This window comes from Taudactylus pleione, unplaced genomic scaffold (assembly GCF_031769625.1).
Source record: "Taudactylus pleione unplaced genomic scaffold, aTauple2 ptg000040l, whole genome shotgun sequence".
In the NCBI taxonomy this organism is placed as follows: Eukaryota; Metazoa; Chordata; class Amphibia; order Anura; family Myobatrachidae; genus Taudactylus; species Taudactylus pleione.
Window position 1 is genome coordinate 29,145,461 of NW_028284442.1, and position 18,524 is coordinate 29,163,984.

General features: G+C 40.5%; 1 protein-coding gene across 1 annotated transcript in view; it reads left to right on the forward strand.

The window, feature by feature from the left end:
• Positions 1-18,524, forward strand: part of SMTNL2 (smoothelin like 2) — a 128,312-nt gene that overhangs the window by 77,046 nt on the left and 32,742 nt on the right. Inside the window, exons 2-6 of the mRNA XM_088455082.1 lie at positions 2,779-2,866; positions 3,237-3,467; positions 5,503-5,562; positions 6,214-6,280; positions 14,975-15,142. Of these exons, the coding sequence (XP_088311208.1) occupies positions 2,779-2,866; positions 3,237-3,467; positions 5,503-5,562; positions 6,214-6,280; positions 14,975-15,142 (614 nt within the window). The remainder of the gene's footprint in view (positions 1-2,778; positions 2,867-3,236; positions 3,468-5,502; positions 5,563-6,213; positions 6,281-14,974; positions 15,143-18,524) is intronic.

The following is an 18,524-nucleotide window of genomic DNA, read 5'->3' on the forward strand; positions in this document are numbered from 1 at the left end:
ATAATAATTTTGTTTGCCAATAATTGCTGAAGCATTTCACAGAATAATGGTTTAACCTCTCCTAATACACGTGGCTTTTGTAGAGTACCTATGTAGCCTTAATACTTTAATAAGCATTTTAAATAAAATAAAAATGCAGAACTTCTCAAGGACATGGCTGTGAACACTCACTACATTCTTAGGGAATCTGCCTTCTCACATACATTTTACTTTACCTTCATGTGATAACATCAGGTTTCTGTAGCCTCCCCTGTATAGCATAGCGTGATGGTACTAGTAGGTACTTGTTACTAGCCTTCTGTATACAATCCTGCATTACCTCCTCAGGTTGGTGAGGAAACAGATGTTTCAAAGACTCCCACCTTCTATTTGAGCTGTATATACACTACATGGCGTTGCCTAGATTCAAAACATTGAAGTTTTCCAGTGTAGATTCCTTCCGATTCTCCATTTCAAGGTTTTGTTTTACTCAAACATAATTACAGCGTTGGCATGTAAGTGAAACTTAACGAGCAAACTTTTGCAGAACGGCTCCATGAATACACATGAATATAGTTATTAAATCAACAAACTGCTTTACATATGTGTAGGGTCTGATTTAGTTCCACACAGAGCGGCAGAAATTTAGTGCCCTATGCTAATGCAAGTATATGTACAGCTTCCTTACCCGCGCCTCCAAGTGATTTTGCGTCCTGCTGCCGTCATCATTAGTATCGGCACTTGTACCAGCTCCATGCCAGGTGGTGCAAAAAGATCAGATGAAAACCTACATCCCTTCCTCATACGCATGCCGCAGAATGGCATGGGAGTCTGGCTGCACAGTTTGCGAAAATGCTCTACATGCGCCCACATTTTTTTTTTTTTTTTTTTGCGCCCGACTCTGAATCGGGCCCATACTCGACAACTATGTTGCATTTCTTCTTTCATTTTAATAGAACACAGAAATTATATAGCATACCAGGTTTTCCTATAGGATTTCACTGGGATGGGCATGGAATGACCCAGTCTGTGTGTTCTTGTGGGTCTGCATTTTTATGTACATTTATAGGCCTATTTAAGAATGAACAGATGTATTTTAGGGCAGTTCATCAAAGTCCTCTTGCTGGGTGCATGTGTATATAGTAGCTCTCTTGGGAAAAGGTAGGGTATAGGCTACAATTGAGTTGGCTATGGGGGCCAAGCTCCAAAGAGCAAAGCTTAGTGGAGCTTGGTAAATTGGATTTTGTCACTGTTCCCAAAGATGTCTATGGGAATGGCGGTGTCCTGCTGGTCCTTTAATAATGTAGGAAGTATGATGCCCCCAATGACTATAGATTCTTTATACATGCCCCTGATGCCTGTAGTCCGATAATCATGGGGAAACAGCATTTTTTAGAACAAATCAAAATGCTAGCTATGTATTAAAAGGGGCCTATCTGTTTCCACACATAATGCAAGTGAGGTAGACATTGTTTCAGCAAACCCCATTAAAAGAAGGGTCCTTTTTCGCAATAGGGAATATTTTAGAAAACCAGTTGTTGCTCATTGCAACAAATCAGATTCTAGCTATTATCTTCTAGAAAGTGCTAGATAAATAAGTAGAATCTGATTGGTTGCTTAGGGCAACAACTCCACTTCTAGAAACCCGCACTTTACTAATTACACACTTAGCTGTCTGTATCTAAAGAATTGGGGAACTATTAAAGGTGTCATTTTTTTCTGCTGTTATATTGTTGATTTTTGCTTATTGTGATTTGAAATTGTGCCAAAAACTGGTAAGGCTGAGCCAAGCGGGATATCTTATAAACATTTAGGGAATTTCCTAGATAACTGCTTTTAAAACTTGGAAGTTGATGGGCTAGATCAGGCCTGGCCAACCTATGGCTCTCCAGCTGTTGTGAAAAGTCCCATCATTCCCTGCCACAGTTTTAGCATTCCCTAACAGTAAAAATGAGGCAAGGCATGCTGGGACTTGTAGTTTTTCAACAGCTGGAGAGCCACAGGTTGGCCTGGCCTGGGCTAGATAGTGTCATATCTGACAGGTAATTCACCTCTCTGGTAGAATATTTCATGCGAACATTGTAGCATGTGAGCTGTCTGTAAGCTCTGGGGGTCATATGAATGTTGGTACGATTATCACAATGATTCCAATTAAACTCAACCATACATGCGAGGTGTGAGTGTATAAAAATATATATATATACATGGTATATACAATATTATATATTTTTCTCTTGATAGGCGGCACACTCGTTGTTTATGGAAATAGTTACCGTTGCCCTCCGTAGGTAGCTCCAGCCAGGAACCCCAACATACATAACAGAACGACGCCACTCGGATAGATAAAGGCTCAGCACACCGGCAGGTACAGTACCACACTGTGCTTGCTGAGTCTTTATCCGAGTGCCGCCATTCTGTTGGGGGTGTGTGTGTGTGTGTGTGTGTGTGTGTAATATATACATATATACATTTAAATTTTTTCTTTTTCATTTGCTAAATAAATTTTAAGATATTGAAGTCTCTCTGAGTGTTCTTATGAGCTTGACAAGTTGACATTGCTCTAATAGTAATATTTAACTGACTGAGTGTAGATTTAATGTAATCCCTCCACTCTGCCCAGTAAATTCTCCTAAAGCCCTGGCTAGCCATCTAGTGTGAAAATGTTTTGGTTACTTCTAAGCCTCAAAGATCCTGCTGCTATTCAGTTATCATAATCTGGACCCTTATGCTTTTAAATATGATTTCTAATCTTCAACAAGGTGGCAGACTTACGTTATCTTTGGTTCACTTCCTTGGCAGAGCGTGATGCCAGAGGCGCACAACGATGTCGATGCTACAAAACCAGCCAGCAATTCAGTTGTGGAAAATGGACACCAACCTCTGCCTGGTAGGTATCTAATGAAGGACAGTGGGATAGGGAGCTGAGAGCTGATAGGGCTGAATATTGGTGCAGCCTATCAAATGCCTGCCTCAATGTGTAAAAGATATTGATGCACTATTCTTTTTTTTTTTTTCTGTTTCCTACATTGATGTGCAAGATAAATGGTCCCTAAATAATGATATGGGAGTTGGATGTGGTATTTCCTCATGCAGGGTATTAATACTCCTCCATAAATGCTTTTAAAATTAGCAAAGTGCATATGAATTGTGTCATTATTTATGATTTCAGTATATATTTTGCCAGCATTGTGCTGAGATTGAGTGAGTGGCTTTGGCATACTAAGCTTTGTTTTCTTCCTAATACCTTACCTGCACAGATTCAGCAGACCAGGATAAAGCCGCACAGGATTCCGTCTCGTGTGCGCCTACCCCTCCAACACAGGAGCACTCGCCTGCACTGTCTGTCAGAAAACCACACATGCCTGTCACAGCAGTAACAAAAGGATGTGGAGAGGCCCTCTCCGGCACGCCTAATGGCAACCTCCGTCTCCAAGCACAAGAGCCCAAGAGTCCCCTGGAAATGTCACCAAAACAAAGTAGTACACAAGGTGAGGACATACGTATTCATTTATTGATGTGATCCCCAAATTCAATATACCCAGCTGCTCATACATTATAGAATCAGTCTATTGGCCAAATTACTCTCAGATCTGGTTTTACTAAACCTATATGATTTGCTTTTTTATGTCATAATTTATTTATCCGTTACGGTTCTATGCTTAAGTTGACTACACATAATTTTTGCAATTAGAAAGAATTAGTATTTAAGCTAGGGGTCAGGATCCAAAATATGGGTTGCTATACTGTATATGGGGGACATCCTAGTGAAATCTAGTTTTACAAATTTTGTTCTACAAGCCTATACACGGATTATTAATCATAAGTATCCCAAAATTAGAAAAAGTCCCAAATCTCATATTCTTTAAAAAAAACATTTTTATAGCAATGATCTGCTCCAATTGTAGCCATCAGTGCATCTGCCCATTCAGAACACATTCTACATTGTACGTTCCCTTTTGTCATATAGTTTGTTTCATGAGAAACTAGCTAAACATCGTTAAGTAAATTCCACATAATTGCTGAAGCTATCAATAATGTTCTTTTCAGTCAACGAAACACATCTGTAGCTGATGATTATCTGAAAATTCTAGGATATTAGCCTGAAGATTAGGAAATTAGGTTGCATATTTGTTCAGTAGTCCAGTGATACAGCTGTTGCTGAACTGTAATTCAGGTCGTTCAATGGCGTTGAACAGTACAGATGAATGCAGCCTACATAGAGCTAGACCTAACACTACTTTTCCTGAGTTTTATTAGGTAAGAAGTTGACCACTTTAGAACAACAATAATCATTAATAGTTGCCCTTTATATGTAGCAATTTGATAAGGGTTCATCCTCTGAGGCTCCTACTTTTAACTTGCATTTAGCCCAAATCCCGTGAAGAAATAGTTTGTAGTGTGAGTGACCTCAAATTACCGCAAAATCACCCTTTTATTTTTGTAGCATATTTCATTTCATTTGTTTGAGCTTAAATGGAAAAAGTTTGCTTATCACAATTTCACTTAATGGAGGTCCAGGATGGTCTCCCCACTTTTTCATGCACTTCTCCCAAGTCGCATGCTAAAATAAATTCGCACACCCTCCCCGCAAGTAGCGTGAGTTGGCATTTCTAATTTGATTGCGTGTTTCTCGAGCGAGCATGTGTGCGAAGTGTTTCAGTTTCATGAAACAAACTTGCACTTGCAAACTCTCAACTAATTGGATTGACCCCATAATTTGCTTTGAAAGATTTGTGTAGTATTTTTTTTTTATGTGTGTGTGTGAGTGTGGGGGAGATTGTGAGTGCATCTTTTAACTGGACATTCTCTAATTCAATCCACTGCTGCATTCACCCATTCACACCTCCCTCCCACAGCATTGTAAATTATATAGCCTGTGCTTGACCTTTTAAATGCAGGGACTAGGGGTTAATCAAAACTTGTGGAGCATCTCCCACTGACTTCATTCCCGGGAAGGGCACATAATAAACCGTGCTAGATATTTTAAAGTAGTCAACTGTTTTAAACTTTTCCTGGACTATGGTTTTAAAAAATAAGCCCAGATCACCGTACCCTTCTTATAACTTGAAATATCGACTATTTAATTTGCAGAATAATAATGGTCTTCTTTAAATACAAATATCAATATATGCTACTGAAGATAGAGAAAACAACACTTACTGTAGCTGCTCTTAAAAGGGCTCAGTCTATAATAATTTATTTGTATAATTGGACATGAATTGTGGTATAACTGTGGGAGAGTATCTAGTTATTTACTAAATGATGCACTGCTATTGACAACATTTATCATCGCGTGCTATAGTTATATCTGTTTTAGTAAAGAATGTTCAAATCTGAGAATTCCATGATCTGCCCCCGCTCAGTCCTCTGGTACGGTCTTGCACATTTTAATGTTCTATTGAATCAGGTGCTGTGTGGATGACCTCATTCTGAATTCATATTTATGACCTGGTTAATGTACACATGAAGTGTTAGTGTCTAAACACTTTTATTGTATCTCTATCTGCTTTGTATAACTGCTAGGTGCTGTCAGGACATGGAATGCTAGCGTTGTCAGGACAATGGGTGTTACTGCAAGCTCTGGTGAGAATATTCCCGTCTTTCTTTTCAAACTCCTAAATCTCCCTTCATGCCGTAAGGCAGAGGATTATCTGATGACATGTGAATATAACTATTAAGTATAAACTATTGCGATCACTGCTGATACCTATGGTTTTAATGCACTGCAGGCATGATAGTTCCTTCACATAATCCCAGCAAAGTGATATTTGTATATACTTGTCATTCAGTAACCTTCTTCTCTTTCAGTTTAAACCTCTGGCCTCACAGTATGTAATAGCAATGTAGTGTGTTAGTGATGGCACATTCCATATAATATCGCTGACAGCCATGAGAATGAGAAAATGTAAGCATATAATTATCTCTCCTTAAGAACTAGATTTTATTTTTTTACCTGCAAATAAATCCATCTACAATGAATACAAAGCACAGATAGCACATTTACTTACACTGCATTTGTATGGAACCATCTAGCAACCATTGTTTGTAGACAGCGCAGAAAGAAGTGTAGGGTACCCATCGCCACGTTACTGCCATGCTTTACCTGCATAGATTATTTTTAATGCCAGTTATTGAATTAATTCTAAACAATACATGTGTAACTTCCTTTAGCATATAAAAGGAGTATTCTATTGTGTTTTACAGATTTAAGATTTGCTTTCTAATTATTTTCAGAAAAAAACACTGCTACGAAAACCGCTCAGAGTTACAGTGTTACAAATTCCGCACTAATCAGTGAAAGGTAAGTCCTATTACTTATCATTCTACAGGAGTACCAGAAACTTGGCACGTACAGTACCTGGAAACTTTGTGAATTTCTTCCTTTTTAACCCTGTGGGTATCACTATCCAAGGCACTACAGTGATGGCTGTCCAGCAAACATACAGATCTGTCTGATAGAACTATGGGAAAAACACCAAAGTTATAATTTTTGTCATAAATTATTAAATATCCACACGAGTTTAAAGACTGTATTTTGTTTTCTACTTAAATATAAAGAATTTTACACACCCTCATACAAGACCTTTCTGGTTCCTTTCCACAATGTTGTGACCTTTCCAGTGTGGAATAGAAATACTAAAATTTGTCCTAACATCTTTGATGAGAAAGGCGGTAAGGTATATCATGGAAGTGTTATCTCAGACCAAATCACCAACATAAAAGAATGTTACATTTTCTGCCTCCCAAAGGAATAGAGTGCGTGGTGCCTTCCAAGACTCAGTGGGTTTGGTGGTAAAATGTGAAATAAGAGACAATAAAAGCGATTAATAGGAATAAGAGTGAAAATAAATAATAGAAATAGATAGTTGGGTGTGTAGAGACGTCACCAAAGGCTTCAGAGTGTGACAAATACAAATGATGGTCTACTGATGATTCTCAGTGTGGATCCTGCAGATCAGTTGCAGTCCGCAATATTAATCCCACACTCGGACTTATTCTAATTTCTGTTTAGTTTAACCTACAGGGTATTCTCAAGGTGCACATGTCTGAAAGGTATTCTGAAGCTACCTAGAATTCTAGTTTTGTTACAGTTAAAAATAAAATTTTAACAAAATTGAACTTCACTGAAAATATCTAAAAATGTATGTGTGTGTACAGTATGTGTATATGTATATCAGATCTTCTCTATCATATACATACACATATATGGAGGGTTTGGGAACGGGATGCTGGCAATCAGGATCCCAGCAGTCAGAATCCTGACAAGGTTAAGATACCGACACCTCTCGGTAAGTATCCTACCTCTAAACCTAAACTCTCCCTCCCCGCAGCCTAACCCTGACCCTTCCCCTAGTGCCTGACCATAACACTCCACCTAACACCAATACTTACCGTCGGGATGCTGGCACCGGGATCCTGACTGGTGTCGGGATGCCAGTGCCGGCATTCCGACAGCCGGGATTAAATTACATCACATATGGACGGTACAGAGGTAAGGTGAACCAAGTCCATGAAAGTCAATTTTGAGAAAATGGATCTCAAAGTTGACGAATTTTTTAAGTAATTATCCATTGACTTTTAATTGTTGTTACTGCTTCAATAACTTTGTATAATGTTTAACATACAACATTTTATAAAATATAATGTTTCTACTATGGCAGTGTTAGTACGCAAAGGGCAAAAATGGACTTGGTTCACTTTAACTCTGAACGCATGTACTTACAGTGTTTGAGCCCTAACTCTAAACCTAATACTGACATGTGCCGTTGACATTGTACCTGTCGACATAATGACAATGTCAACATTGTCTGTCTGCATTGTGAATGAATACATTCTGATTGTTGACATGATGACTACATACTCCATCTATCTCTGGGTACTTCTATAGTTGTTTTCACTATGCATGTTATACTGTACTCAACCAATAACACATGCTGAATAGAAGACAGAAGAGAGAATCGTTATTATGAATGTACAATATTTCTATTACATGCCGTAATAGAGACTTCTGTAGAAAGCGCAATAAAAAGAACAGAATGATAGGTAGGGATAGCCCTGATGTAATTCTCTCTTCTGCACACCCCCTACCTCCATGCTCCCCCATTCTTCACAAACCATTTTACTGGTGGTTTAAAGGCAGAGCCCCTACATAATCCCTGGGACAGTGCCCAAATCGTGCACTGAGCCTTGATCTGCTATAAAACTGCCACAATGGGATACTATAGTGGTATAAGTTCATCCCTGATGCCCAGAGGCAAGTTATCATTTGGTGCCTCCCACCCCCGAATATGTGTCTCTGTTTCTATTCGGTCTATTTACTAAAAGTATAATTGCAGGATATCCCCCCAAAAACACCCTTTTTCTGATGTGTCTCACTGGCATAAGAAGCTGCTGAGGAGCAGCGACACCAATGAGCAGGAACAAGGATGGATGGATGGATGGATGGATGGATGGATGGATGGATGGATGGATGGATGGATGGATGGAAGAAGCAACTGATGGTCTGACACAGAGCCCTCCACTAGTATATGGTTATGGTAGTTTTTCAGTTGTCAGAAATAGGTGCCATGTATTGAGCAGCCGTGACTGTACACTCCGGGTACATATTTACAGACCTAAGTAGGGTGAATATATTGTGGGCGATGTAGGAGGTGCCACTTCGATGCTGACGCCTCCATTGTCTGCCACAGTTCTGCCCCTGCTGGGATAGTTTACACAATTGTGCTTACAATCACTTTCAATTACTTAATTATATGTACATTGCAGTTCACCCACCTACTAAACATTTTTAGTTATAGTTTCACTTTTTAAATATGGAGCATTATATGGAAAATCACTACATAATTAGAATGTACCAGATAAATCTGTTCAGCTCAGGTTGAATCCCAATTATCCACCTGCATTTACCTGCTCACAAATGCTGTGATTGGCATCTAATTAGGTCCCACGCACAGGGTCACAGACACACAACAGGTGACATACACAGGCTTACACAGAGAGGCGGTGTGCGCACACACATATTAGGTCACACATACAGAGTCTCACCGCATCTGACACACTTAGAGACAAACAATCTAGTGTCCCCCCTCCTGTTTAACTTACAGGCCAAGTAGTCATCACTCTGGGTATGGTAGTGTCTAGATGCCCTTCACAGAGAGGACCCTGACGTCACCAGTTACTGTCCAACATCTTTCCCTACCATCCACGTAGACATGGAGGGGGAATATAATCCTGTGGCGAGCCCAAAGCATAGCGAGCCCGCAAGGAGACAAGTTTCTTCTTTAGGTGCACTTAATGGGCATGAAACAGCACTTCCACCCTCACTCACGTCACTTCCAGGTCCTTACCATTAAGGGGAAATGAGCTCTACCCTCTGGGTACTGCAGCAGCTCCTCTCCCATGGTGCTTGCAAGAGCATAGTGCTGTGATGCAGCACCCCCTGCTCTGATCCCACCCCCTCCCTCTCCTCTGCTGATTACAGGGCAATCGTTCTCCGCTATTCAATTGAAATAATGGTTGATGGGGAAGACATATTGACATCTGAACTCGGCTGTACTACTGTGTTTTCCCACAAAGCCCCAAACTGTCCTATATCAGAGACTGGTATCTTACTGGCACCTCTGCAATATGTATAAAAAATAAATGTTATGGATGGAAGAAAAGGAATATCCTGATGATCCTAATTGTGTTGTTTTTTTTAACAATTTGATGTATTTATTTTATTTATTAAAATGTAAAAATCTGATTTAATTTTAAAATAATAATAATAAAAATGCCGGTGGTGGTAGGACTTGGACAGCCCCTAGAAACCCTAACTGGTCATCTGGCCTTCTGTCATGATCAGCACCCTCATGCCACCCAGTGCATTTGCTCCTCCAGCTACCCACTCCCCCTCCATCTGTGTATTGCCTCATAACGCATCCCCTCCAAAGGCAGATATTGAGGACAGAATGGGAGCATGCCGCTATATATTCCCTTCATATGTGCCTTGATAAATATACCCCTTAGCCTTATGGAGTTTTTGAGGATATCATCAAAATATTTTATTTATGAAATAATGTAGTGTGAAAATAGTTACTGAGAGAGGTTTGTATTAAGGTTGTGACCAGCCTTAGTGCCATTCACAGAACACCCAACATTTATTGTAGACCTCTTGACTTAATAAATGCAAATAGTTTCACGGACCAATGAGACTTACTCAGACGTAGTGTAGGAAAATAACATATTAACCAAGAGCCTACAGGGAGTTTGTAAGGGAACAACTCTTTAGGTGTTTTGAAAGACATACTGCTTAGACCAGGAAGGGGGGGCTTTTTTCTGCCGAGGGCCATTTTGATATACTGTATATAACATTATTTGAGGGCCCGGTACAGGCCACGCCCCCTCTGTGTGATGTCACATGGTGGGGGCGATACCACAATCGCCGGTGATTACAGCAAGTGAGCCGTAAGGGCAGCAGTGTGACCGTCTGAAGTGTGCTAAGGATGCTCCAGGCGGCACTGCGGCATAGATATTGGCTGCAGGGTGAGGCTAGCAGAAAACAGCTCTGAGGGCCAGACCAAATGATTCCAGGGGCCTTATACAGCCCTCGGGCCTGAGATTCCCCTTTCCTGGCGTAGACTAATGTTAGGGTGAGGTTTAATTAAAACAATAAGACCAATAGCACAACATTTGTTACCATCCATGGCATTGTGCGTTGTACCGTAATTAACAAATCATGTCAAACTCTTACCCAATTAGATACACCAGAAAGCGGTAGAAGGAACCTCTTACTTTGCACCTCTTCAGGACTTATGTAATAAAATGCTGCAATGTGCACAGGTGTACTGTAACATCAGAATTCTGCTGTTATTTACTAAGCTGCACTAGGCAAATGACAGCTATGATCTAATTGGTTTCTATGGGTTACAGCTAATTAGTGCATACAGACCTTTTTTTTTTTAATGAAGCCCCAGTATGTCTAAGCCTTACAGAGCCACTGATATCTTTTAGGTAACTCTTGCATACTATTTTAACGTTTCCTCATGGAGGGAGAGAGAGGTCAGACAAATCGTGTGTGGGGGGTACTGGGAATCGTGCCAGACAATGCCACGATTTGTGGCATTGTGCACCAGGCTATGTTGACACAATGGCCTCAATTTGCATCACCAAGCACCCCCCACGGAACCAGTGGCTGGTCTGCACTCTCAGGAGCCCAGGAGAGGCCTTCAAAATACTCCTGGACCTTCTGGGGAGTAGGCCACTATGCTTTAGATATGCCTTTGTGTTACGTTCTACGTAAAAATTAGTTATCCGAGAGCTTTAAATGATCATTTCTCCTTTCTAAGCAATAAATTAGTTCTTATGCAAACCAACCCTATAAATTAAAAGCAATAAAAGGTCTAAGAATAAAAATAACATCTGTAATCCCCTGACCTGTTACCGCAAGTGTGTGACACATTCTCCGCACCCCGTCAGGCTAGTTTGCTGTCACAAAAGAAAGGCTTCTTCCATCTTTCTTCAACTGTGAAGACTGCAATCACAAGAAAATCATAATGAAAAACTTTCATCAAACTTCAAACAAAACCGTCGAAAAAAAAAAAGTATAAAAACAAGATACCCACCCTCAAACCAGCTCTTCTGGATATTCCAGAGATCAGTATTCTGGCTCCCAGTCTCAGCCTATCATTGATTTGCGGTGCAGTAAATGACAAGGACAGATTGATGGTTTGCCCTGGAGAAGATAACAAGTCTCACTGAAAAGAAATGAATGTCTTTACAATGGCATTGCTGAAAAGTTTGAAGAAGCAATAAATTTCACACAGTGAACAATAAATCACTGTGACAGTAATTAGGGCCCAAGACAAGACATATGTATGAACTGCATTGAAATATACACATCTTCATTTTGAAGATACAGTATATTTGAATACCTTTTTGAGAGAGATTAAAAAAATTAGAGCATACAGGATAAATGCAACACACACACAAAATACCATATTGATCTGATTCACATAATTGCATATCATGTCTCGGGGGTAAATTTACTAAAGTGAGAGTTTTTAGAAGTGGAGATGTTGCCCATAGCAACCAATCCAATTCTAACTATTATCTTCTAGAAGGAGCATTAAATCTTAAATACAATCTGGTTGCTATGGGCAACATCTCCACTTTTAAAATTTTGATTAGGTCATATGGCTGAACTACCACTTTATTACATCTTTCCTTGGAAGGGCCAAGAATAATATCTCTTAAAATGAGAACGAGGTTCCTGGTACATGTGCCTGCCTTTCCTTCCCCGCTGGAATGCATGCAATTAATCATGTGAAAAGTCTGAGTGACATTGTTTCAAGACCCTTGAGTGAAGCAGCTACTTCTTAGGGCTGATGTCCCTTTTTCCATTGTTTAGATTACACTCTGTTTAATTTTCCTTTCTGTTAATTCAAATAGGCTGTCACTTGTGCCTGCGCACACTTGTAATTATCACACCGCCATTTCCTAAGCTAAACATACTGTGCAGTAAGTGCAAAGCACCCACTGAAAATAAACTGTATAAAGTCGATGGTCTCTGAGAAGAAACTGTTTTCATTCAAAATGACAGTGTCAGGCTTAAAATAGTCGTGATGCGAATGTAGGTGACCTGCTGCTCCCAGAATCCTTCCCAGCTGCTCTTGAACTCTACTGTAACCACATAGGACCATATCCAATTAGACGCGAAAACGTTACGTTTTTGCATGTGCAAACTTTTCACACCCTTCGCCCAAATGTCTCACTTTTTGCCGCATATGCAGGTTTTCCTATTACAAAGGACGCGATGCGGCATTCGCCCCAAAAAAATACTTGGCGTTAGCAGCAAAAGTGCACCTGAAATTGGGGAAATATGCCTGTACCCTCCAAAAAAGCTAAACTAACATAGGATAATAGTTAGAAGTGTGTTATTGGGCAAAATTAAAGGGTTTGGGTTTTTTAAATGGTGTCAAATGGCTGTAATATGCATTTATCTAAAACAATGGAAAGATGATATAAAGCTATTTTTTTGGCCAAAATAAATGCTGCAGTTAAATTAGGGGTACATAAAATGAGCACAACTATATATTTGCGTCATTTTAGGGTACCTGTTTTTCTTTTAAGTTAAAAATACGCCTGCTGCAGCCATTTGCAATCCCCAAAACACTTGTCCCATCCATACAGCCCCCAAATATTACCCACCACACCACTGTAAATCCATTTATCCAACACTTTTTAAGTTTTGACCCAAAAAATTACATGTCATTATTATGGGGGAAAAAATATTTTTGCCTAATTAGTCACTAGGGGCAGGGGGTTGTCCATGGGGTGATGAAACAAGTCCAAACATTTTTAGCCCAAAATAAAGGTTTTGCAAAGTTTTTCATTTTTGGGGAAAAGTGGCTTTTCACAGCTAATTGGATATGGCCCATAACTGGTTAATATTTTTTTCACAAAAATTCGGAATAGATACTTAAGGCATTCCTCCGGTAATATGATAGAACTCCATGCGAATTCTAAACTTAATTATCTCCAGAGATTTTTTTCAGTAATGATGAATAGGCCCCTGAATTAGATCAACAACATCTATATAAAATTATCCAACACAATTTTATTAAAAAAAAAAAGTCTAAAATAAAATGTAAATAAATTTGTAAAAAAAAAAATATTTTTTAGAAAATCAAGAAATATTATTTTTTTTCTTTCTCTCGGATGTATTGGGCAGTTGACATGTATCGATGATCGGTGCAGATGCTGGGTGCAGGGTCTTTGCTATGTTTCCCTGGCGGCTGCTCCTCCCTGCAGAAGCTGGGTCTATACATTGGGACTGCATTGGCTGGACAGACCCGGCGGCTGCTCCCATCTGCAGATGCCATGTTTATACACTGTCACTGGGGAAGCGCTGGATTGACTGGCAGCTGCAAATAGGAGCAGCCGTCGGGTCTATACACTGAGGCAGTGGTGGCTGAACTGACCCAGCGGCTGCTCCTCTCTGCAGCCGCTGGGTCTATACACTGTCACCGGGACAGCGCTGGATTGACCAATGGCTGCTCCTCTCTGCAGCCACCGGGTGTGAGGTGCTGCCGGGCTTTGCACACTGGAGGAGAAGGATCTAAAGGTGCATGGGGGTCGGGAGGTCCCCCTTAGATTGGTGGCTGCTGGAAGTTTATCTTCCAGCAGTCGTCCACTGGGCATTTCTGACAGGTTGCATCAGATGTGACTATGTCAGGGAAAGCCCAGCCTGGTGTGGTTGAAACTGAAGCGACCCATGCCAGGCAAGTGGTTGAAGGAACAAAGACTAAGGCATGTGAGCAGAAGCAAAGAGTTATAGTATTCCTTCCTGGGCAATTTTGAAAAAAAGAATGTGTTGTTTTTTTTTTTTGCACCTGCATATTTTGGGGGAGGTGTACTAAGCCGTGGAGAGCAATAAAGTACCAGCTAATCAGCTCCTAACTGCCATGTTACAGGCTGTGTTTAAAAAAATGACAGGAGTTAATTGGTTGGTAGTTTATCTCACTCCACTTTATCACTCTCCAAGGCTTAGTATGTCTCCCCCTTTTATCTTGCACAAAATTGTCTATATTTGTAGACCTCTGTCAGCACTAAATATGATGGTAAAGCGTCATGTTTAAAGTTACAATGTCAATCTGGTTACAATAGTTTAACATTATACCGTGTCGGCATACTGTGCTCAACATTATACTGCCGACAATGTCATGGTTGACATTGTGAATGCTGGAAAATGGACTACCTCCCATTTTTCATGCTAAAGGCTACTGTTTACTCAAACTTTTTGAACCAGCAGATCAATTTGTTAGGAGCTAGCAACATGCCTAAGTGGTGTATTCTTATTAATATTGGTTCATCTCAACAACGAGGCTGTGTATAGGGGTCTGGTAAACATTTAAAATATTGATTTTTTTTCACTTTGTTTTTAAAGTTGTAATTCCAAATACAGTTCATTAATGAAAACATAATTAATAAGTAGTGTTGTTTTTGTGTCTTTCAGCACGGACAGGTATTTTGATGTTACTCCCAAATCCCAGTCCCCGCCACCTGCTCTGAGTCGCCAAGCTGAGAAGAAACGAGAGTTAGTGAGGTCACAGACACTTCCAAGGTCCTCTGGCACCCAAGTTCGGAAAGCTTTCTTTGAGAAATTTGAGCAGGACAGTGGCAAGTAAGCGCCTCATATCACTAGAAAGTATTTGTAAATGAATTTGTTTGGTCTTGATATTGTATTTTACAGTAATGTCTACTTTGTTCAATAAATAGAGCTTATAATAATACATAATAGACCAGCAAATTATAAAATAAATAAATAAAATAAATATGCACTTAAGTATCAGTGGGTTAGTTGTGTACCCAACGCTGCTGGTCAAGAGTTTCAGGAATATGCGCATAACATTTGCACCAGATGGGAACCAAAGAAACCTTTCTGGCTTTTCAGGTTGCCCATTGCTGGTGTTACCAGTGATGGAAAGCTTCGCTTTTATCCGCTTGATACATTGAGCCACAGTAATATAGGAACCACAGGATATATCAGTGATGTCTCTTCTACAATGGCAGAGTTTGGGAAGCTCTGCCCAATTTAAGAACAGGTTTTAAGGATATCCATGCTTCAGTCCAGATGGTTAAATCAAATGACCGAGGTACTAATTAAGTCACTTGTGCACAGGCATGGCTATCATTAAAACCTGGACTGTGGAGTTTGGGAAACTCTGAAATAGGGTGATGCAGAAAATGAGTTATCACTGCTTGATAAATAGAGCCCTTATACCCCTTTTCGACCCAACTTATAAGCCAGGTTATTGCGAAACCCAGGTTTGGTGTGAAAGAGTCAATGCGGGTCGCGTTACCTGGGAATCTGACTCTGGTAACTACCAGGATTGAATCCGGCACGGTCCCAGGTAAATGGTGCGGTGTGAGCGGTGGGTCCCAGGTTATCCGTCCTGGGTCACGCTAAAGGTGCGTACACACTTGCTGATATTTTAAACGACTGAACGTTAACTATATCGTTATTGTTCAGTATTTCACTATATTGGCCAGTGTGTACGCTAAAACGATAAACCCTAACGGCGAACGACCAGCGATGTGTGCTCCCGCGGGTCGTTGGTCATTGTCGTTCATTGCCTAAACATGCAGGCCAACCTGACGATATTGTCAGGTAGTTGCATGTTCGGGGAGGGAGGGTGCCCGGCACTGAACGATATCGTTCAGTGTGTGTGCTCAGTGTCGTTAACAACATTGAGCACACTCCTGCTGGGGACACATTACACAATATCGTTCATGGAGCAAACAGTCTAGTGTGTATGCACCAAAAGAGCCTCTGATTGGAGCTTCTGGTGCACTCCGATATGATATCATCTCCCATTTGATGTTCAACATCCATTTGTAATGACACACACAAGTTTTGCAGGGATGACACACGGGTTCAGTTTCAATTGAGTCTACACGGGAATAACCTGGATCCAAGGTGCAGTGTGAAAGGGGTCTGACCCGATGGTGACACGGGTTGAAACCGTGTTCGAAAAACTTTGGTCAGACCCAGCATTTTGGTGGGAAAAAAGGTATTATTGTGCTGCTTATTCTATAAATGCAATTAGAGAAGTAAGCAGCTGATGTGCAAATGGATTGAAGAAGTCAAAATATTTCAGGGAGAGTATTTATTTGCTTTTTTTAACTAGTATATACACATGAATACATTTAATTAGACTAATAGAGACGTGCACTGTGATTTTAAAAAGTGTTCCACTTTGTCCTGTTTGTTTTTTAAAGCTTTATCCTTATAATTTTCTAAATAGGACTGATGGTCATTTATGGCAGCAAACTCTGGTCTACAGAAAGAGAGCTATTTTATTTGCCATCTTACGCGGGGCTGGTTATAGACCAAATGGTTCTCAGGATGAGAATTTCCTTTGGTGCCCTCACACACCTACACACACTGAGGCCAGAGCATGTGTCTGAGGCTATGGGGGCAGAGTCCACTTCTCGCGCTGTTGTGAGATGGGAGCGCACCCACAGTCCACAATGCAGAGGAGGAGGAGATGGGCTGGAGGTTGGGCTGGGAGCAACAGAGAAGGCGACAGGTGATGCACTGACAGTGACATCACCGCACAGCGCCTTTGTATTCCCGAGATGCTTATTTCCAGAGTGTCCGGGGGAATCCTGGGCCGCGTCTCAGCCGGGCCAGAAATTAATTTCAGGGCACAGGTCTGCTCCCTTCCAGGCTACAATGCTTCTTGTGTACGCTCGTGCCTGGAGCTGGCCCTGGCCTTATGTAGACCTCTGCATACATCAGTGTAAAAGTATAGGGCGAGCAGCCCAGTACCATCATGTAACATGCCATTTATTTAGTGGGACCTCTGCTTGTCTACACCTCTTATACTAAGATAATAAACATGAAAACCTCTTTGGGTCTTCAGGTCTACATAGCAATTTTGCTTTTTAGTTTATAATTGCATGAGGCTCACATCCACCATATCAGTTATGCCCATGTTTACTGCTCCAGCTGAGGATAATGCATAAAACGAGTAACACCCGCTGACCGTCCCAGTTCTCTAATTCTGCAGCCAGCTGATGCACATGCCAACGCCTTTGTCAGCACAGCTGGTCACAAACACATAGATGGATACCTTTATTAGTTGATGTGATGACAAAAAAAAAACTGTTCACATATCTATATAGATTTATTTTATTTTTTTCTAAGCGAAGATAAACTTTCAGTGACATTAGTTCACTAAATCCATTTCTCTATGTCTGTCTGATTTCACTTATCCTGCGTACAGTTCCGCTCTTATTTACAGCCACACCCACTGAATTCCATCTACATGATCAAATTGAACAATGCCACACCTTGGGGGCATTGTCAAGACAGCAAGCAGTTTGTTTCCTAGGGGCCCTTTTTAAACACACGATGCAATGTTTAGTTTGCCTTTTAAATACAGGTTGTGCTATACCTAGCCTGAAACATTCTGCAGGGCTATTTCCTTATAGATTACTGCCTGCGGACAAGGGAGTGCCACACACTTACATACATAAAGCATGTCCGACTATCCCTTTTGGGTATTGCGGCAGTGTTTATTTTTATTCTATAGAACTACTGATCTTCTAAATGTTATGTGAACCATCTGTAGTTTCAGGCCCGTGGGTGGCCTATTTTGTTCCGTCTTTCATGGGATTATAAATGAAATGAATTCTCACATATGTTTGTATTACATTTTTAAGCAGCTATAGAATGTTTTGAGATGTTTAAAGTGTAAACTTGGAAGTGCTCAATAACATTTGCCGCTTTCTGTTGCTATATATTGTTTATAAATACATTTAAAGTGGGTTCATTATTTTGGTAGCTTTTTACCATAAATGTTAAAATATGTTTTCATTGTAATACCTGTTTAATTGAATGGGAATTGGTTTTGGTATGCCCTCATTAACCCTTCGTTTGATAAATCACTGAGTGTTGACAGTGCATTTAGTGACATGTTCATTCTTGGTTCCCAGACTAGTGGAGTCATGCTCAATTCATTGTATGTGTTGCTGCTATTATGTAATGTATCTCCTAT